A 22056-nucleotide genomic window follows, 5' to 3' on the forward strand; every position below is an offset into this window, starting at 1 on the left:
CCAAGGGGAAGACCGTCCGGGCCGGGTGTGCGAGAGGCGAGCGCGCGGCCGAGAGCCCCTGGCCGCCGTTTCTCTGAAGCCACCCGCCTCCCACCCACCCCGCACCGCCCCCCTCCTCGCACCCGCCTCCGCCTCCACCCCTGGCTCCCCAGCCCTCCGCGCCGCCTCTGCCATCTCTGCAGATTTCTCCATCTCTCTCTTCATTTCTGCCTCGCTCCCCCTCTTTCACTTTCCTCCCAGCCACCCCGCCCCCCGCCTCCCACCTCCCACCTCCCACTACCTCCAGCGTCCTCGTCCTCCCCCATCACAGCCCTCTTCTCTCGCCCCTGTGCTCCCCACTCGCCCACCACATCCCCGCCTCGGCCCGTCCGTCCGTCCCCGGCGCCGGCGAGCCCCGGGCCGCCCATGATGGGCTCCGTGCTCCCGGCTGAGGCCCTGGTGCTCAAGACAGGGCTGAAGGCGCCGGGGCTGGCGCTGGCAGAGGTCATCACCTCCGACATCCTGCACAGCTTCCTGTACGGCCGCTGGCGCAACGTGCTGGGTGAGCAGCTCTTCGAAGACAAGAGCCACCACGCCAGCCCCAAGACAGCCTTCACCGCCGAGGTCTTGGCGCAGTCCTTCTCGGGCGGTGAGTCGCGCCGTCGAGGCCGATCGCGTCTCCTCCTCCCCGCCGCCCCTGATTCCCGGGCCCACACGCGCAGGACGCGGCTGGGACACGGGGCGTCGCAGCAGCTCGCGCCAATCTGGGCGTTCCAGATGCTGCGTGTGACTCAGTTTCCCGCGAGCCGAACCAGGGAGCGAGCAGCCAAGCCCGGGCAGGGAGGGGCCGGGGGCGGGGAGCACCTCCACCCCGCGCGGCTCGGTGAAGAGATCTCGGCGTCCAGGCGGCCGGGCGCGCCGCCCCCGCGCTTCCCCATCCGCCCCTCACCCCTTAGAGCCGGCGGGTTCCCGGCATTTAAAGCCTTACTAGGCGTGTAATAGCAGTTGACTCAAAAAGAAGGGGTTTTAAATTCATTTAGTTAACTTGGGCTTGACCCGCGAAAGTTCCCACTTAAACCAAGAACTTTAAAAGGCATTGGGGGCTGGGGAGGGGGCGGAGGGCGGGCGGACGGGAGAGAAAGCCGCGGAGAGAGCGACGGAGAGAAAGAGAGTAAGAAAAGTTTCTTTTCTTTAAGATGTCTCAAGTTCTTACTCCTCATTCATCAACCCGCAAACAATATCTTTCCCCGGCGCTGGCATCTCTGCGCGTCGCCCCCTTTTCCCCCTTTACGATTTCTGTTCCTCTCTTAATTTACCGTGCAGACTAATTCCACTTCCATTCACGCTATGTCAACCATCTAATCCCCCCTTTTTGTAAGGGGAATTCCTCGGCCCCTTTTAAACAAGTCCCCTCCGCATTGAGCTACAATTTACTGCTACAGCATTCTTCCAGGGCTAATGAATTTAGAATTAGCAATTTCTTTCGAATGGAGCCGAATGAATGCGATCACTTTAACAGCGTGACAAATTGCCGGCCGCGCCGCAATGGACACCGTTTAACCCCCCCTTTCAGCTGGCCCGCTGGCCGGGTATTTTCCCAGGTAGCTTAGAGGGGGACCTTGTAAGACACGGAGGCCGCCCCTGTGCGCCTCGCCGCTCCCACTCCGGCTGCGCGACCAGGCGGGGGGACCCCCGGAGGTTGCGGGCCGCCCCGGCTCTTGTCCGCCCAGAGAGGCGACTGCGCGGCTCGCCTCGATCCGGGCACTGCCCTTCCTGGCACCCCGGATCCTGGCGGCAGCGAGGGACCCAGGCGCGCCCGGGGTCACCCAGAGAGCGCGAGACACGGCCCGCCGTCGCCCGCGTTTCTTTTGAGCTTCCGCCGCCTCGAAACTAGACTTCCCTTTCGGGCGCTGCCAGCCCGCCCCGGGCGCGAGGCCCGCCCCACCCCGCACCGCGAAAGGAGTCAGAAGCCCTGACCGCGTCCTGGGTCCTCCGACAGTGCCCTGTGCTCGGTGCCGCGACGCGCAGTGAGCGCCGTGCGACGCACGATCGGCCCAGAACCAGACAGGACGAAAGAGTCTTGGCTGGGCCGTCACCCCCTCGTGGGAGCGGGCCTCAGTTTACCCATTGGTAAAGCCGCGCACTGCGGTCGGCTCAGTAGTTCTTAAACTTTGCCGGGGTGGAGGGCAGGGGAGGTTGTGGATGCCTTGAGAATTCGTGGAGAGACTAAAAACAAAAACAAATGCAAACAAACAAACAAAAAGCTCTCCTCGAAATGAGTCCCAAAGCACCTCTTGCTTTCGGAGGGTCCCCGGGTTGCAATCAGAGGAGACTCGGGTCGCTGAGCCTCCACCCCCGGGGAAGAGCCGGGCCTCCCCAGCCTCAGGCTCTGACCCAGTCCCCATGCCCGGCGGCCACAGAGGTTCAGAAGCTGTCCAGCCTGGTGCTGCCGGCCGAGGTGATCATCGCACAGAGCTCCATCCCCGGCGAGGGCCTCGGCATCTTCTCCAAGACGTGGATCAAGGCGGGCACAGAGATGGGCCCCTTCACCGGCCGCGTCATCGCCCCGGAGCACGTGGACATCTGCAAGAACAACAACCTCATGTGGGAGGTACGCGCGGGCTGCGGGGCTGCGGGCTGCGGGCTGCGGGTGGGGCCCTGGCGTCCGGCCGCTACATCCGCCCTCGCTGGAGGCTGCGGGCGCCTTGGGCCAGGCCTTGACGCTCCCTGAGGCCGGATCCTACCGCCTGATGCCTGGAGGTTCCTCCCCAAATCGCGAGACGAAGGCGCTCTCCTCTGGCCGGCCCTAGGGATCACGTCCGTTGTTAGGTCCGCTTCTTAGAGGAGGGCACGGAGACCCAGAGAGGCCATGTTCTTTGCCCAGGGTCCCACGGAGAGCTGGCAAGCCACTCCTGGGAGCCACCGCCCAGCCACCTGCATTCTTTCCCTCACTCCAGAAGCAGCAAGGAAAGCCCCTCAAAGCCAGCCCTGGCCTTGGGGTGAGGGTGGCTGGACGGAAGGAAGAAGGGAGCCTGTGCTCCTTGGCAGTCGGGCTTCCCAAGCCAAGCAGAATAATGGCATCGGAAATGAACACCAATTAACTGGCACCGAGTCGGCTTTCTGAGCGCTGGGCCTGCATTCCACCAGATGCTCTCAGCCGCCCCATGAGTTATTATTCCCATTTTATAGAAGGAAACTGACCTTCCATCTAGGCTCTTCTGACCCTGCTCCCCCACAACGGTGCCAGATGCCAGGGACGGCCCCCCCGGGACAAAGCCCCTCCCAGAGCACTTCCTCCTCTTGGGGGTCTCACCTTGAGGAGGCCAGGCTGAGGCACCCTCTCCCTAATGTCATTTCTCCTCCTTCCTCCATGGCTCCCCACCACCGGGCAGACCACTAAGGAGATGAATGGGCCAAATCCTGCACCTGGTCACAGGATCAAAGGAAGGGAGCAGAGGGCCATGAGGCCTCTCCTAACCTCACCTCCTCCCACCTCTGGAGGCCTGGGCCATGGTTCCCATCTCCAGTTGTTGCTGGGTTAGGAAGTTGGGGTCCAGTTTGGTTTCTGAGTACTTTTGGTAGCTCCCACAAAGGGGGCCTGGGCCAGGCCAGGGTGACACAGTGAGCCAGCCTTCCCTTTCTAGGCTCTTCTGTGTCCCCCGCTGAGGTCCTGGCCAGTGCTCTCCGTGGCTTTGGGGAGCACCTCTGCATCCCCGGAGAACTAGCTGGAGTGGACGTCGCTTTGTGTGCTCAGTGATCTCTTGGAGATGCTTTGCATCTGGGGATGGGGAGGACGTGGCAGCAGGAGCCTGTGGGGCCCTGGAGACTGACTCCCTGTTGGCCGCTTCTAGCCAGCTGGCCTCAGGCGAGGCACTGAACTGCTCTGAGCCTCCCTTTCACCGGCTGGAAAACCAAGACAATAATAGCTGCGTCCACTTCCTGGGGCTGTTGTGAGGATGGAGAGAGAGAGCGCGTGTGGATGTGCCCAGCCTGGGGCCTATAGCCCTAGCCACGGGCGGCACACAGGACACAGCCCCGCCTCACCTGGCCCCCGATTCACCTGCGCGCAGGTGTTCAACGAGGATGGCACGGTGCGCTACTTCATCGACGCCAGCCAGGAGGACCACCGAAGCTGGATGACCTACATCAAGTGCGCACGTAACGAACAAGAGCAGAACCTGGAGGTGGTCCAGATCGGTACCAGCATCTTCTACAAAGCCGCTGAGGTGAGTGTGTGCGCTGCTACGTGGGGGCGGCGCGTGCAGCTGGCGGGGGCGGGGGACTGAGGTGGAGAGAGGGGCGTACGCGCTGGCCCAGCTGGCCCTGCCCAGGCTGGAGGACTGAGGCCCATGCATCACTGTCTCTGGGAGCACGACCTCCAGGGCAAGCTTTCTGCTGTAGATCAGAAAGGACAGAACTTTCCACCTTATGCCATCGTGAGTCTCATGTGCACCTCAGCTGGGGTCCCCGGATAACTGCTGAGGGGGTGCTGGGGTTGAGAAGCCATAGAAATACAGAGGGAAAGACACCAGAAGGCGGCCCAGGGAAAGCATTTGGGGGGGGGAGAGAGGGCGTTGTGTCGGCAGCATTTTGGCTGTGCGTTGCCCGTCACCAGTGACGGGTGGACCACGCGCGACTCTAATCTCAGCTATCACATCCTGATCACTTGTGGCGTCAGGCTTTTCCTAGACACTGTATGTGCATTATCGTATTTAATCCTCACGTATTGAATCCACAAGGGAGGATTCTGTGATTACCTGCAGTTTGCTGGGTCTCACTTGACGAGTGGCAGACTCAGCGGCTTTCATGGGCATTTGTGAGGGATGCTAACACTCATGTCTGAGCTGGGTGAAGCTTCTCCGACGAGAGAGAAAGGGAGAGATTAAATAGCATATCCCATGGTGGGTGGGAGGGGCTGTCAGAGGAGCTGGCCAGGCCCAGGGCAGGGAGAGGTTCAGGCGGGATGGGAAAAGGAGGTGTCCCCAGTGGGGAAAGGCTTGGGCAGAGGCAGACAGGCTCACAGTGTTTGGGGAGACGATGACAGCACAGAGCAAGCCGAGCGGTGGTAGCAGGGCGGTGGCAGCCGAGGCAGCCATGCCGTTAGGACCCTCCCTGCAGGTTGTCTCTTGGCAGGACATTTGCTCAGCATCCGGCCCAGGAGGGAGCAGGCAGCCCAGCTTCCCTGTGGCAGGTTGGTGGCGAGCGCTCTGCATGGGTGGTGGGGCTCTTCCCCCCTTAGTCCTCTGGACCCCACACTTCTGCTCCTCTGTGGAGGGAGATGCACGGTGCCCCTTGGGGTGCGGCTAGGCTTGGCTGAGTTTGGGGGTGTTCTGAAGGAGCCCCCCGCCCCAGGCCAGAGAATGACTCTCCTTTCCTTTAGTCCGTTTTCTTCCTGTAACTCAGAGCCCCATGTCTTTCTAAGGCCCCGAGGGGCACTGGACAGCTGTCCCTCAATAACCAGGCCCCTGGGAATCTTCCAGGGGTGACAACAGAATGGCCTTTGCCAGGGCCCTGGTGTGGTCCAGCCAAGGGCTGGACCTGAGGAGAACCAAGAAGGGTAAAGAAAGGTTGGGATTTCCCTGGCGGTCCAGTGGTTAGGACTCGGTGCTTCCACTGCCGGGGCCTGGGTTCAATCCCTGGTCAGGGAACTAAGATTCCGAAAGCTGTGAGGCACAAAAGAAAAAAAAAGAAAGGTGAGCTGTTCTTGGACTGGGGTTCAGGTGAGGTGGGACAGTGCGAGGATAGGACTGATGGTGGCCCAGGCTGAGGACAGAGGTGTTTCTTGAGACTGTTGGCTGGGCTGCCACCCTATGGGAGCAAGGGCCTCCCATTAGACATCCTAGGATCAGCCTCATGTGTGGCTGAACCTCACTCCTGGCAGAGAGCACCCCCCTTTACCCGCTCAACCTCACACACGTCCTCACATTTGCACACTGCTTCCCGGCCCCCCTGAAACAGATGAGATGCGGGACACCCAATCATTCCATCCCTCCACGCAGACACACGCACGCTCACACACACACGTGCTTACACACAGGCGAGAGGGTAAGGATGCTGATATGATTTTGGCAAAAGGACTCCCCACGGCGTCAGATGCGGAGGCCTGAGTCTCATCTTGCTGTTCAGGTCACACTGACTGAGAGCTGAACAGAGTCAGGAAATATTAATAGACGTTTATACAGAAATTCAGAGTCGGAGGACAAGGTGGCTGAAGTGTGTCTCCATGGAGGAATCTAAGATTATAAGATTTTTTAAAAGTCATCTACATCTGATCAGGAATTTAAGTTGAAAAAAGAGGATTGGGAAAATCTACCGTGTATGATCAAGATAAGTAGATACCACCGGTTTGGCTCTTCATGCTTTTACAGAGTTAGCAAGCCGAGTGCTGGAGTGACGAATAAGGAAACACAAAATACCACCCACTTTACTTTTAATAAGTTAGGTACATTTTTCGTGGTGGCAACTTTCTTAAAGCCATGTGTCAAAATGTCAGACGCCACTTACCGGACCAGCTGTGTGTCCAGGTGTGTGTGAGCACCGTGCAGCAGGGCTTGTCCAGAAGAAATTTCTGCTGCTCCAGGCCACTCCCTGGATGCCTCTCGAATTCGTGGGCTGTTTGTTCTGTGCGTGTGTGTGAGCCGAGAAGGGTCTGTGCCATGACCTGTTTTCTTAATCTTTCCGTCACTCAGAACCACTGTGTATATTTCATAACAGTAACCCATTACTTGCCAAAGAAAAGTGAGAAGAAACATCTTCATTCAGTAAGCAGAATATACTACGGCTGCTCTAAAATTTCCCACAAATACAAAATTAACAGCCGTCCAAACGGAGACGAGGGTGATGGGTCTCCAGGCCGGCCAGTCTGTGCAGAATCCCTAGGCGGATCTACCAACATGTTATCCCAGGCTCTCCCCTCGCTGTCTTCAACCTCAGGTGCCTAAAATGACATTTCTAGAAAGTGCCCAGCACATAGCAAATGGGCACTAAATGTTGAATGAATAAGTCTTTCTCCAGGTGATGGGGGCTGGGTTGAAAATGGACACACGGACCCTTTTCTCCCAAGAAAACAAAACCGGCAAAGAAACCAGCTGCCCCAGGGAAGCAAGAACTTTGACCCCAAAACTCAACACAAGAAAACGATTTAGGAATAAACTATGAAAATTTTGCATTTTGGAACTGGGAAGAGAATTCCCAGGCTTTTCCCCTCCGGAGGTTTTGGCAAATGACTGTGCCCTGAAGTGTGGGCTTTGTCTTTCAGCTGCTTTTCTTCTCATTTCAGGCAATTGAGGTTTGTTTTGGGTTTTTTTTTTCCCCTGGAGCCTCATAGCCCCATCTCTCTTTTTCTTAGCTCTATGAGGAGGGCAAAGCACCATTTTCCTTTTGATCTTACTCACCGGTGGGTGCAGTTAGGCACTTTGGTTTTTAATAATAAGCATAATTAATGATGCTACCGTCTGTGGAGCAGTTACCACGTACCAGCACTGTGCTAAGGGTCTTAGCAACTTTGAAAAAATCGAATCCACTCAGTCTGGTGCTATCACTATCCCTGTTTTAATGACGTTGAAACTAAGGTTCAGGGAGATCTTGGGAGATTGTTGAGCTGTGATTTGAATCCAGACCTGTGGGACCCCACGGTGGAGCCCTTGGCCACCACACCGTGGGAACTCCCTGGCCAATATCTCTTTGCTGGAACTCTATTAATTGGTGTGTTGGGACATCTGTGGTACAATGGAAATTGATATTTATCCAGATGACACTGAGGTCCTTCTAGACACGGGCTTCTGTACCACCGGGGGACGGGGAGGACATCAGAGCCTCCTGGGAGCATGTTCAATACTGTGACATGAATTTGTATTAGGAAAACAAACCAAAAGCCCCAAACGTTTTCAACTGATAATAAAAATTCAGAAATGGGTCAGGACAGAACTTCTGGGCCAACAGGGAAGGTGAAGAGGCACCAGTTGGGAGATTATATAATTTGTCAACCAAGGAGTCAGGCGCTGATACTCACCCCGTGTCTTGATGATGTGGATTTTATGGGACAGGATTCATTTCTTTGGGAATTGCTGTGTTTATTGTGTACCCTGAGCCAGTCTCGGATCCCCAGAAAAGTAGGTGAGCAGCTGATTCTCCTTTTCCGAGCCCCCGTGGAAAGCCCTGGCTGGGCCAGGCCAGAGTGTTGGCCATAAAGAAACAGGGCTACTGAGGAGGCCTGCACGGGACCGTGGCCGTTCTTTGCTCTTAGGTGATTGGCTGATGGGACCCTGGCAGCCTCTGGACAACGGTACTAAGATCTCAGGGAAGAGGCTGTGGGTCTCCCCGGCACTCCTGGTCTCCATCTCTGGGGTCGTTGCATGAGGGGTGTCCGGGAGCAAGCAGATGCCAGAGGTCCAGGCCAGAAGCTGCTGCTGGTTTCCCAGAGCTCTGAAGGGCAGAGAGAGACTCCAGTGCCTGGCCTCTGTGCGGGTGAGGCTGCCTTCCCCAGCTCTGCCTTAGAGCTGGAGGCTTCTTGTTGTCTGGGGATGTGTGTCATTCTCAATTCTAGTAGGTTCTTTTTAATAGATTTTCTCTCTTTAAAAAATATTTTTTTGTATAAACATTATATGTGCTCATTAATTCTTAAAAAATCAGATGCATCTTGTCTTGTAGAAAATGAAAGTCACTCCACTCCATCATGCTGTTCCTCATGCACCTTAAATCAGCATTAAAAAAAAAAACTGGTCTCAAAACGACAAACCCTTCTGAGGAAAGATGCGCAGAAAACCGGCCACAGTGGCTGGATGTCCTGAGTGGGAGAGAGAGTTACTTTTCCTTATATACTGCTTTGTGTCTGTATCACTGTTTTAATTTTAAAAATGCACTAGTTAAATTAATTTTAGTACATTTGAAAAATGTGTTAGTAAGTACATGACTCAACCTATATTGAAGCAGTCAATATTAAAGCTCTTCTTTTAAAAATATGATTCCCAACCACCACTTTCAATAATATTCAGAATTCGTTCTTGGCTTCTCATTCACCACCATGATTGTTGTTGCTGTTATATCTGTTTTATATTTAATAATAATTTTTATTCAATTCAAATGAAAAGGCCGGTGTTGACTTAGATATTTGATTCCCAGACTGCATGTCTGGGGGTGGAGATGCAGCTCCCACTGGCGATTTGCTGAACCTGTCATCCCACATCTGTGCTCCCCCCCGGGCAGATGGGCCAGGGAAGAGGTGGCACCGGAGGGGCACTGGTGTCCTGGGAGCATGTGGGCCCAGCCTGTGCTTCTTTCTTCTTTTTTTGCCACGCGGCTTGTGGGATCTTAATTCCCCGACCAGCGATGGAACCCAGGCCCTCAGCAGTGAAAGCGCTGGGTCCTCACCGCTGCACCACCAGGGAAGTCCCCAGCCTGCGCTCTTGATGGTCACTGAAGGACCCCATGTCCCAGAGATGGCTGCCAGCTTCTCTGAGCGGTTGATGAGCTCTCGGAAAATAGTACAAGCAGCTTTAAGTGCGTGGCCCCGTTGAGCCCGGACAAGCGCCCTGTGAGGCTACAGAAGGGGCTGTCCCTGTTCTGCAGTTGAGGAAACTGAGGACCAGTGGCAGAAGGCACCTTGCCCAAAGTGACACGCTCAGCAGGTGGGGAGCCCAAGTGGACCCCGACGTGTGTGAGCCCAGGGCCTGAGCCAGAAACCTCAGCAGTACGGTCTCCGGAAGGAAGGGGCGTGTACAGACAGTTGGACAAGGGATTGGTTGCTTTAGAAGAACCGTGATGTATATACATCTGGTGTCATCTGAGAATTGAAGCCAGGGGTTGGGACAATGTCAAAGGTGACATAATCAGAGTCTTAGAGTTGGGGGAGCCTCAGGGATCATGCTCTCCACCCCCTTCACTTGAGGAGACAAGCTTAGAGAGACAGAGTGTTTGCCTAGGGTCACCCAGGGACCTGGCGACCGAGGGCCCACCGGCACCATCTCTCAGCAGCTTCCTTCACGGTGAATTTAGCTTGAATATTTTAGCTCCATCACCCTCTTTTCTAAGGGGTTCACAAAACTCTCTCAGCTCCACCCTTTCTCCAGCAGGGCCTCCAGCTCTGACCCCCGCTGGCCTCCTTTACAGCGGCCGTGACTATGAATGACCAGAGAGGCCTCGAGGACTCTTGCTGTGGTGCCAGATTCTAACCTGCCTGCTTTCTCTGACGCACTGCCTGATTTTCCTTGGGTTCCGGGGCTGCATTTGGTTTTCCCATATTTAAACCCCGTCAGTCCGAGCTGGCGTGGCACCTCTGCCCGGCTCTTCGTCACTCACTGTGCCCGAGGCTTGATGTGGCACCCCGTGGGCTGGAGGGTCCGTTGGGAATGGGCACAGTGACCCCTGGCTGAGTCTCAGGAGGATGGACGCTGCCTAGGCCCCCTGGAGCTTCACTTCTGCCACCCCCTCCTGTCTCTGCTTCCCTCTCCTTTCAGGGTCCAGCAGGGCTGGCTGGCTGTGATGCTCTGAGGCTCTTCCTGGCTCTGACCAGAGGAAGGAAGGTGTGGCGAGCAGATCGGGGGTCTTCAGGCCAGAACAAAAGGGAAGGGAAGGGGACTTTCTCTGTGACCGTGGAGGCCAAGGAGAAGGGCCCTATTCTGGTGTGATTTCAGACAGCCCTAGATGGAGTCCTGTGTGATCTTTTGTACTTCAACTAAAAGAAGACCCACCAGGAAAACAATCCAGCCATTGCCCGGGGGGGGGGGGCGGCATCCACGTTTCTCTGGGCAGATCAGAGAGTGACCCCCAGGGTGGGTGCCACAGCTAGCTCCTCCGGGGTCCAGGCCTTGGGAGGCGATGGGCCTTCCCCTCTCTCATTTGCTCTAGCTGGCTGGAGCCTGAAGGTTCTTTGCTTTGAGGAATAACTGGCTTCCACCAAAGGTGTGGCGGGCCCCTGGGCTGTCCCAGAGGGTGGGGTCAGCCTCACCTCAGGAGCAGGCCTTCCACTGCCTCCCTGGATTGTCACTGCAAAGCCCTCCCTCCTGACCGCGGGCACCGTGTCCCTGGGGCAGTCCTCCCCTGGGAGCAGCAGAGCCCTGTCACCATTTGTGGAGTTCTCTGCCATAGACTAGGACATGGCAAACAGATCTTGTTTAAGGCTGTGTGCCCCAGTATTTCCGGAGGTGGAGGTGTTCACTGAACTGAATGCTTCTTTTTTAGCTGCGTACAGGGAGTCAGGCAGAGCCCTGTGATGGGGAGAGAAGGGTATGTGACATGGCGCTGCCTCGTGGTTGCTGTGGATAAGAGATATTTCCGGAACATCATCAGGCAGGGTGTAACCGAGAACCACAGGGTGCCCCGCAGGCCACTCTCCTTGGGAACGTCTGGCTCAGCCCCACAGACCTGAGGGCTGGCTGACTCTGCTTCCCCTCGGAGAGAAATGAAAAGTTTTCTAGCTTTCCTTCTTCCTTTACTTCTGCTTGTGGCAAGGTTTCTGTTCCATTGCTGTCAGTTTGGGAGCTCCTCTGTGGCCAGGAGACAGCTCTGGTCCCAGCAGCAGAGCCAGGACAGAGACAGCGAGAAGTCCAGGCCGAGGGGGGCAGAGGGGCAGAGCAACTCAAGGCCTTCCATGTCTGTGAAGCTTGCCGGGGATAGCTTGGAGGAAAGGGACCCAAGTGTGCCTTTCTTGGGGCTGAGACTGTATCCACATCTCCAAGGTGGGCACCAGGACAGCCCCTCCTGGCTGTGAGGGAACCCCCCCGCCCCGCCCCCGGGCTGCTGCCTTCCTGATCTCCTTTTGCCTCCTTCCCTACAGATGATCCCTCCAGACCAGGAGCTGCTGGTGTGGTATGGAAACTCACACAACACCTTCCTGGGGATCCCTGGTGTGCCCGGGCTGGGGGAGGAGCAGAAAAAGAACAAGCATGGTAGGTAGTCCCCATGAGGCCACAATGACAAGGGAGCCACGGAAGCCAGAGAGAGAGAGAGAGAGAGAGAGAGAGAGTGTGTGTGTGTGTGTGTGTTTGGCAGGGAGGCTCCTGGCCTCTGGGGACCCTGGTTCCACGTCCAGCAGCATCAAGCACATGGGACTTACTGGTTCAAGGAGGCCAATGCCCCTGGAGCCGCTGCCATGGTCCAGGCATAGATGGAAGACAGTTCTGATTTTGGACAAGACAGACAGTCTGGGGGCAGACTGGGTGGAGGCAGCAGCAGCGCGTGGTGGAGAAGCAACGGGCCAGGCAGTAGGAGACTGGATTGAGTCCCAGTTCTGCTGTGCAATCTTAGGAAACGGCTCAGTTTACCCACCTGTAAAGGAAGGATGTTGGGCGAGATGATCTCTAAGCTCCCTTCCGGCTTTCACAGTCCACATTTCCCTGCCCTGTCCCTGGTGCTGAGCCTGGCCCAGAGCAGGTGCTCAGTATAAACCTGTTGAATGAAGGCAGAGCAGGGTGTGCCTGTGTGTGGGCTGCAGCGGGATGGGCTGGGGCGCTGGTATCACGGTAGAGACCATTTGCTCAAGACCTATTTCCTGCCAAGTATTGGGCTAAACCTTCTACAGGTGTCATCCCACATGGGTCCTCATAAAACCCTTGTGATATTTGGTTATCCTTATTTTTAGAGGATGAACCTGAGGCTCAGGAGCTACTGTTTATCCAGTGCTTGCTCTGCAGCTAATGTTTCACAAACCATTTCTCTGATCCTTACAGCAACCTTTTGGGCGTGATGCTATTATTACTTCCATTTCAGGGATGAGAAAAGTGAGGTGCAGTTCACTGGTACATAGTTGGCATTCAGTAAATATTTGTGGGATGAATAAATGAAAGGTTTTGGGGGGAGAGGAGAAGTTATAACAGTGGCTACCATTGATGGAAGGTTACCTATAAACCTGGTACTTCCCCATATCCGGTCTCAGGCAGGTAAAGTGATCAATACAGAGTAATCTTCAAAGACGTCAGTTTTTTGTGATCATCTCGTGTAGTCGTGCATAGCCCCGTGAGGTCGTAGTAGCTTCCCATTTTACAGATGAGAAAGTTGAGGTTTCCCGAAGCTAAGTCACTAAGTCCCTGAGATCTCGTAGCATGGTCTGGAGTCCAGCTCCTATTTGATCCCAGGCCAGGTCTCTTGCTGCCCCTACCACCCCTCTGCCAGCGCCAGCAATCTGCGCAGTGGCCACCCAACGATCGGAGGCGGTTGGGCCCTGGGAGGGGCGCACGTGGGGGAGGGGTACGGGGAGACCAGGCCGCGGCCGCGCGGGTTCTAACGAGGCTGCTCTCTCTCTCCCCCTCCCCGCCTGACCCCCCCGGGCCCCGCCCGCGCGGCCAGAGGACTTCCACCCGGCGGACCCGGCGGCTGGCACCTCGGGCCGCATGCGCTGCGTCATCTGCCACCGCGGCTTCAACTCGCGCAGCAACCTGCGCTCGCACATGCGCATCCACACGCTGGACAAGCCCTTCGTGTGCCGCTTCTGCAACCGCCGCTTCAGCCAGTCGTCCACGTTGCGCAACCACGTGCGCCTGCACACGGGCGAACGCCCCTACAAATGCCAGGTGTGCCAGAGCGCCTACTCGCAGCTGGCCGGCCTGCGCGCCCACCAGAAGAGCGCGCGCCACCGGCCGCCCAGCGCCGCGCTGCAGGCCCACTCGCCCGCGCTGCCCGCGCCGCACGCGCACGCGCCCGCGCTCGCCGCCGCCGCCGCCGCCGCCGCCGCCGCCGCGCACCACCTGCCGGCCATGGTGCTGTGAGCGCCGCGGCGCGCCCGCTCCCGCCCGCGCGCGCCTCCGCCGGCCAGCCCGCCGGGGCGCGCGGCGGGGCTGCTCTCCCTCCCGACTCGCACTCCCTGCGTCGCGCGGCCACTGGGCCGGCGCTGTAGGCGCGCCCAGAAATGACGCCCAGGCATACGCTCTTCGCCCCCTTTCGCAGATGAGGACACTGAGGCGACGTCCTTTTCGCGGGCCGCGCAGCTGGTGCAGCTGCTCGGCCGCCTCCTCTTCAGGGGATCCCCATGCTCGGCCTCACCCCTGAGTCGCCCTTCTCTTGTGGAGTCGGCTGTCCAGGCTGATAGCCCCCTGGTGGGTGCCAGGAGAGGGGACCGAAAGTCTCCGAGAGCCCTCAGCGGGGAAAGGGGGCCCTCACCACCCCCACAGACAGCTGCGTGTTGGGATGGAGCTCCCTGTCCCCGTGTGGGCAGCGGGCCCGGGCACTGCACGCATCTGTCTCCTCCTCCCGCCTCTGAGACTGGTATCTTGCAATGTCAGAGCTCAAGGACGCGACCTTGAGATTTGGGGACTGAAGGGGTTCAGGGGCAGCCAGAAGAGGCCGGAGAGACCTGCCCTTCCCTGCCAAGCGGGCCCTTCTCTCCTTCGGGCCACCTTCCCCCGAAAGTCGGCTCCTTGGGGATGGACGAGGCACAAATGTGCCAGGTAGGCTGAGAATGAAGGCAAAACGGAAATCCACTATGGGGACCCCGGGAAAGGCCCAGCCCTTCTTTGGGCCTCCGTTTACCATTTCCCCGTCTGTAAAATGAGAGAGTTGGACCAATGCCTCCTCCCCTTCAGCTCTGACATCAAGCTTGGAAAGAGGAAGTTTCCCGCCCCTGCTCGCCACTCTCTCCGACCCGAGGAGGCCAAGACTGGCTTCTCAGCCCGGAAAGCATCTCCGAGCTGTGCGGGATCCCGGGAGGTTCCGCCCTTGTTCTGTCCCAAGTTTCCCCAAGCTCCGGCCGTGGGCGCCCTCTGGTGTCGCCTTTCCCACCTTGCAGTCATTTACTAGAATTCCTGTAGGGCGTTTTGTAAAATAAACTATTATGATATTAATGAAAAGTACAAAATGTATAGAATTTTCAAAAACTTGTGTTCTACTTCCAGAAAATGGTCACTTTAACTTTGTAAATATTTATCTAAAATGATATTTACGAAACTGTGATATATATTATTTGATTGTATATGTACAACTGTAAATACATTTGTACCTCTCTTGTATTCTAAAATAAAAATTCCTTGGAACATTTATCACTTAGCATCTGAATGGATTGACGCTTTTGTCTGCATGAAAAGGAAATATGGAAAAGGAAAAGGAAATATGGAAAAGGAAAAGGAAATATGGAAAAGGAAAAATGTCTAGAAGTTGGAGAGGGGGCAGGAAGAGTTGTTCCACTTACTGTTTTTTTGTTTGTTTGTTTGTTTTTTTGCGGTACGCAGGCCTCTCACTGCTGTGGCCTCTCCCGTTGCGGAGCACAGGATCCAGACGCGCAGGCTCAGCGGCCATGGCTCACAGGCCCAGCTGCTCCGCGGCATGTGGGATCTTCCCGGACCGGGGCACGAACCCGTATCCCCTGCATCGGCAGGCGGACTCTCAACCACTGCGCCACCAGGGAAGCCCCACTTACTGGTTTTGAAAGTCACCCTTGGCACAGCTGGGTGTCAGCTCTCAGAGAGATGACCACAGCACAGAGCAATCAGAAATCTCCCAAGGGGCTGGCAGATTCCTCGTGGTTTCCAGCTGACTCTCAAATATCAGTGTCTTGCTTTGTTACTGCCCCCAAATCTTTACTTACTTTTTTTTTTTTTTCATTTTCATGGACAACTTGAGGAATCTAAGCAGCCAGTGTGGGTGGACCATGATGGGCGCCAAGTGCACTCCCAAAGCCTAGAATTTCCAAATGCTCTGGGCACCCATTTCCAGACCCTCCTTGAGGAAGACCAAAGAGCAAGGAGGCCATCAATGTAGGGCCAGGCCCTGGCTCTCCTCTCCAGGACCTCCTGACCAGGAGGAGGTGTACAAACTGGGAAGTGTGAGTTCTCACCTGTGCTCCGGCATGTAAGGCTGTGAGGCTGTCACCCTTCCAACCCACTGACATCCCTCAGGCACACCTCTCTGTGCACCCTCATCTAGCTGTACACACACACACACACACACACACACACACACACCTGAAGACACTGGAATTCACACTTGTACACACAGACCATCCCCATTTGGAGCTTCAGGTATTCCCAAAGACCGCATACTTTGGGGGACTCGTCTTGCACCCTGGCAGATGGGGGCACAGGCAGAGATGTACACTTGATGTGTTCACTGGTAGGTCCCATATAGGGTCTGGGGTTTCCTCCTTGGGCTAGTGGGGGATGTCACCCTTGGTACTACCCCTCCTCCCATTACAAATCTTGCCTCTCCTTTGATTCTTCACCATGAGGCTTCAGATGCCTCTGGTGGCCCCCGGCCTTACCCTTCTCTCACTGCAATGCAGGTGTCAGACTTCAGAGAAGTCAGTGGGGCCCTTGATCAAAAATCTAAATCGCTCTCTGTAGGTAATTCTGTGAAGTTTCAGCTACAGTTCACAGGGCCGCAGCGCGGGCTCCAGAACCCACCTGGTGGCAGCAGGCTGTAATTGCAGACGAAAGTGCATGTGCTCTGCTGGCTGCTGACCTGTTTCTCCTCCAGAAGTGTGCTGGCGCTGGAGATGCTAGGATGAGCAGATAGGAATCATCATTCTGAAGAATTGCACGCTGGTGGGAGGCCTGGTACTCAAAGCCTAATCTACCTTGCTCCCATTCCCAGAAGAGGCTTCGGGCCCCTTTCCCAAGAGTGCACGCCCCCTCCTCCCCACAAAGGCATGCAAACACAGCCACAGTCATTTTGGGGTTTAGAGATTTACATGCGTGCTTTCCAGGAATCCTCCCCGTGAACCCATGAGCTTGGTACTCTTTTTTCTTGTTTCTCCCCCATGCTCTATTAAAGTCCATTTGAAGTATGAGAAAACTGTGGCAGAGAGGAAGTCATTTGCCTGTGTCACTCAGCCAATGAGTGGCAGAGCAGGTTTCGCCATGGCAACTGACCTTAGAAGCGATGCTCATGACCAGCAGGCCACACCACCGCCCAGTCAGCCTGCAGATTCGGCCAGAAGGTCTTGCTGCGTATCCCATAGGGATGCAGTGTAGACCAGCACTGTAAAGTGTCCTTGTAGATTTCAACCCTGCAAAACTCACTTATTCATTCTCGTAGGTTTTTGGGGTAGATTCCTTAGGACTTCTATGTACATGATCATGTTGTCTGTGAATAAAGGCAGTTTTATTTCTTCCTTTTCAATCAAGATGCCTTTTATGCCTTTTTTATTGCATGGTTCAGGACCTCCAGGTGTAGAGGATTCTAGATAGAGGCCACTGGTCTGTGTTTGAAACCCTGCTCGGCCATTCACTAGCTGTGTGACCTTGGGCAAGTCAATTAATGGCTCTGTGTCTCAAGTTCCTCAAATGAAAAATGGGGTGATACTTAGCTCCTCAGGATACTGTGAGGATTAAGTGGGATAATATAAATAAATGAATAAACTACATGGCTTGGTATCTGGCACGTAGTAAGTGCTCAATAAATGGGAGCTGCTGTTAGCATATGGATGCCTTTGGTGGGTAAGAAGGGTTGTAGCTGCTTCTATCACCTACCTCACTGGACATCCCCCAGAGGGCATCTAAGGCAGCTGTCCATCTCCTCTTCTCCTGCCCTTTCCTATAGCCATTATCCTCAGATCTCTTGAAGTGGAAGAACAGATATCCTAAGCTTTCAGCTTCCTTCCCACCTTGGATCTGGTCTGCTGGGATGTGTGGCCGTGAGGGGTGGGAAAGGTTATGGATGGTGGCTGGTAGCACCCATCCTGACTGCTTCCTACAACATGGCTGCCTCAGGGAAGTCAGACGTCGTGCATGTTGTCTCAGGGCTTCAGGGGCAGGTGTTTGCAGGAGAACCAGGTGGAAGCTGCATGGTCTATTCTGACCAGTCCTTGGAGTCCCGTAGAGGCACTTCTGACATGCGCTAGCTATCGAAGCAGTCACAAGCCTGCCCAGGTGCAAGACGAGGAGGCACTGACTGCACTTCTTAATTGAAGACTTAGCAAAAATTCTGTGGGCATGTTTAAAAACTGCCACAGACATCAAGGCTATTTCTATGTTTTCAGGAGAAGGCAGTACCTTGATGAGGGTCCTTGGGCAGAAATCTTTGTGCACATCTCTGAATAGAAATTTTCTGAAGAAAAAAAAAAGGGAATTCCCTGGTAGTCCAGTGGTTAGGACTCCATGCTTCCACTGCCAGGGGCACGGGTTCGATCTCCGGTTGAGGAACTAAGATCCCACTAAGCCGCATGGCACTGCCAAAAAAAAAAATAAAAAAAGAGAAAACTTCTGCAGTTACTTTTACCATTTCATGGAACACAGGTGAAGCCAGTGGGTAGATCAGGATTGGGCAAGAGCTCAGGGCCAGAGGGTTCCTGCTGCCTCTGTTTTCACACTTTTCAAGATATCCTTGTTGTTTACTTTCAATTGAAGTTCATCTGTCCCTCTCAACCCACTCCCCAGTGTCAGTAGTTCCTTTCCTTCAAGGCTCACTCATCTGCCACTGCTGTCAGGAGGCCTTTTCTGTCCTCCCCGCCCCCCCCCCCCCCCCCGCACCATCCCTGAGCTCCTGACCGATCACCTTGATGCCTGGGGCGGAAAATGCTCCAGAAATGCTTGCCGAATAAGTTTATTCATTCGTTCCGCAAACATTTATTGAGTGCTGTTCTAAGGGTACCTGGGATTTGTTTTAATCAAGTATGGTAAGACATGCAAACATGGAAATGACTGTCCTGAAGGGAGAAGTTCATCATACTTAAGATTGCCTGGAAACAGGAGGCACGGCACACCACGCAGAGCCACATGGGGAAGAACATGGGGGGCCGATCAGAAGGCAGCGGGAATGAGGAGAAAATGTGGGAAAGAGCCTTTGCTAGGGTTTCCAAAAGGAAGGACCAGGGGAAGCAGGGGAAGCAGGTTTAGGATTGGCTGGTTTGAATAATTTCAGTAGGCTCTGAGGCACAGGGCCTGTCCCTAGTTGTCTGGTACGGGCCCCTGGGGGGATTAGGGCAGGCGCATAGGGGTCCAGAGTCTGAGAGCCCCGTAAAAGAGGTGGTAGGGGGCATGGGCTCTGGACTGATTGGTTTGCATTCAAAAGGCACATTCCTGGGCCAGTTGTTTACCATTTCTAGGGATCAGCTAACCCTGGAAGGGGCAGTCCTTCCAGGCTCCGGGAGGCCCCAAAATGTCCAAACATCAGACTACCATCGAAGATATGGTTAATAAAAGGGCCTACTCTGTACCCAGACAGTGCTAGGGACTGGACAGTGAACAAAAAGTCTGGGCATTTGCAGGGCTTATACCCTGTGGGGAAGATACATGGTGAGTAAATATATGTCATTTTTTCGACAAATGTTTTACGGTTGCCCTCTAGGTACCAGATGAACAAAATAGATAACGGCCCTATTCTCAGAGTATTCCCATTCTAGTGGAGGAAGACTGCAATAAACAAACAAACAAAAAAAACAAATAAGAAAATTCAGTGACAAGAAATAAAACAGGATCAAGTGGTAAAAGAGGGACTGAGGATTATTCCAGGTAAGGTAGTCAGGGAAGGCCTCTCTGAGGAGGTGATATCTGAGCGGAGATCTAAGTGAGGAAGAGCAGCCAGCTACACAAAGACTGGGAGAAGAGCATTCCATGCAGAGAGCACCGAAAGCGCGCAGGTCCTGGGGCCAGCGCCTCTGGCTGCAGCGTCTGGAATGAGTAATAGAGCAGGTTAGGTCAGAGATGGGCAGAGCCAGGCAAATGCGAGTTTGGATTTCATTCTTGTGTACAGGGAAGCTGCCTGGAGTGTTCTAAGCAAGGAAGTGGTTTAGTCTGATCTGTTTTTATTTATTTATTTATGAGTATCCTAAAAGACTTATTTATTAATTTTTATTCTTTTCCATTATGGTTTATTACAGGATATTGAATGTAGTTCCCTGTGCTATACAGCGGGACCTTGTTGTTTATCCATTCTACATATAATAGTTTGCATCTGCTAATCCCCAACTCTCAACCCAGCCTTCTCCTACTCTCTCTCCCCCTTGGCAACCACAAGTCTGTTCTCTATGTCTGTGGGTTTGTTTCTGTTTCGTAGATAAGTTCAGCTCCCTCTGGCTGCTGTATGGACATTGGGTGGTAGGAGGGGCAAACACAGAATTAGGGAGCTGAGTTAGGTGGTGATGCCCAGGTGAGAGACGACATTGATCGGCTTGGGGAGATGACCCTGGACATGCACAGATGGGGAGGTAGAAGGATATGGGAAGAAGTGGTGAGTGTTAGACCTGATCAGCAATTAAAATCACACTGGGAGGGGCTTCCCTGGTGGCGCAGTGGTTGAGAGTCCGCCTGCCGATGCAGGGGACACGGGTTTGTGCCCCGGTCCAGGAAGATCCCACATGCCGCGGAGCGGCTGGGCCCGTGAGCCATGGCCGCTGAGCCTGCGCGTCCGGAGCCTGTGCTCCGCAGCGGGAGAGGCCACAACAGTGACAGGCCCGCGTACCGCAAAAAAAAAAAACAAAAAGAAATCACACTGGGAGTTAAGACACCCTCACAGACGTCTGGATCCCACTTTGCAGAGCCCCAGTGCCTAAATCTGGGCTCAGGAATCTGTATTTCTAACAAGCCCCTTAAGGATGTGCACTCAGTGGCCCCAAACGTCCATCGAGGATAGCAATGCCTACGTCCAAGATGGGCTGAGTATAAGGAATTCATAACGTAATGTTTGTAAAGCATTCAGCCAAGGACCCGTCCCTCAGGACGTGCGGGCTCTAGGGTAAAGCAGGTGCAGTCTTAAGGAACACGGTCCTGCTACCAACTGCTATATGAATTCTAGTCCTTTTTGGGCCTCGGTTTCCTCCTCTTTAAAAATGGACTGAATGTTTACGTCCCCCCGCCAAGTTCATATACTGAAATCCTAACCCCAAGTTGATGGTAGTAGGAGGTGGGACCTTTGGGAGGTGATTAGGTCATGAGGGTGCAGCCTCCATGAATTGGATTAGTGCCTTATAAAAGAGACCCCAGAGAGTCCCCAGCCCCGCCCACCATGTGGGGACACAGGGAGAAGACAGCTATCTGGACCAGGAAGTGAGCTCTCACCAGACACTGAATCCGCCACTACACTAAGATCCATAATCCCAGCGTTGTGACAAGCTCCCTAAATGTACGTGCTGTGAGAATGCGAGGGGTTAACGTTATGTGCATCCCTCCTTGAAACTGAATGATGTCAAGACTATACACCAGCCTTGGTCTAGGGGCACTCCCAGGCCTAGCTGCCTAGCGGACTGAGCTATGCTGGTTCAAAGGACAGCACCGCCCTCTTCTGGCTGAGGCCAGACTCCACATATGGACCCTTCTCATGCTTTCTTGGCTCTAGCCCCTTCCTCCAGGCAAGGAGGAGGGCAAGTGTCCGGCCTGTCCACTTACCCATGACCTGTGGGGCATTAGAATTTATATCATTGACTGTCTCACAGGGTTGGCTTTCTTGACAAGTGTAGTTTGTGAGCCGTGCTTAGGTGAAAGAAATGCTGTCCTTTTGGAGATTTATCAATCTATTGGTCTGTTGGACCTTCAGGAGGCAGCAGACCTGATTTACTGGGCTCCATGCGTGGTGCCGACACAAGTTACTTCATTGAATCCTCTTTAGAGTCTCTGTGCATGAAGAATTATCATCTCCAGTTCCCTGAGGTTGAAACTCAGTCTGTTGTGGATGCTATAAACCATGCAGGGGAAAGGTGAGGGAGAGGGTAGTGGGAAGCAGGGAGAGAAACGAGGGACATGCTCCTGGCCCAGAGATAAAGCCACACATCCATCTATCTGTTCATCACGGAACCCTTAGAATAGCTCCTGGCTCAATTCACCGTATGAGTAAATACAAGCGAAGATCTTAGTATTATGTGTGCATTATGTCCTCCCTGCCAAATACACCCTTCTGGCAAGGTTTGAATGTCTCAGATGGTTCCTTGTTCTTTCAAAAGAAATACTAGGGAAATCAGCTCACTTAAGAAAGAATGGAAACAGCACCTGGAGCGTTGTTTGGGGGTGTAGGTGATGGTTGGTGCTGAACCAGCGCCCACGAGGCAGCAGTATGTAGAACACAGGGGCCACTAGTAACAGTATGAAAAGGGGCTCTTCTCTCTGTCCAAATGGTATTTTATGTATATCCCACCTCCTGATCCTCTGGGCAATCTCATACCCAAAAATTTAGATTTTTTTTTTTTTTAAGATAAGGACTTCTTAAAAATTAATTAATTTATTT

The 22056-nt window shown here is 54.4% G+C and overlaps 1 protein-coding gene across 1 annotated transcript; it reads left to right on the plus strand.

Moving 5' to 3' along the window:
* Nucleotides 1-244: 244 nt before the first annotated feature.
* On the plus strand, nucleotides 245-13679 carry PRDM12 (PR/SET domain 12). The gene is made up of 5 exons (XM_022577993.2): nucleotides 245-628; nucleotides 2400-2590; nucleotides 4050-4205; nucleotides 11753-11864; nucleotides 13261-13679. Exons 1-5 carry the CDS (start codon nucleotides 406-408, stop codon nucleotides 13677-13679), a joined length of 1101 nt encoding a protein of 366 aa, XP_022433701.2. The 5' UTR covers nucleotides 245-405.
* The last annotated feature ends 8377 nt before the right edge of the window (nucleotides 13680-22056 follow it).

The sequence above is a fragment of the Delphinapterus leucas genome, chromosome 6 (assembly GCF_059928025.1).
Source record: "Delphinapterus leucas isolate spDelLeu-1000000601 "Yukka" chromosome 6, BTC_Dleu_Yukka2, whole genome shotgun sequence".
Taxonomy (NCBI): Eukaryota; Metazoa; Chordata; class Mammalia; order Artiodactyla; family Monodontidae; genus Delphinapterus; species Delphinapterus leucas.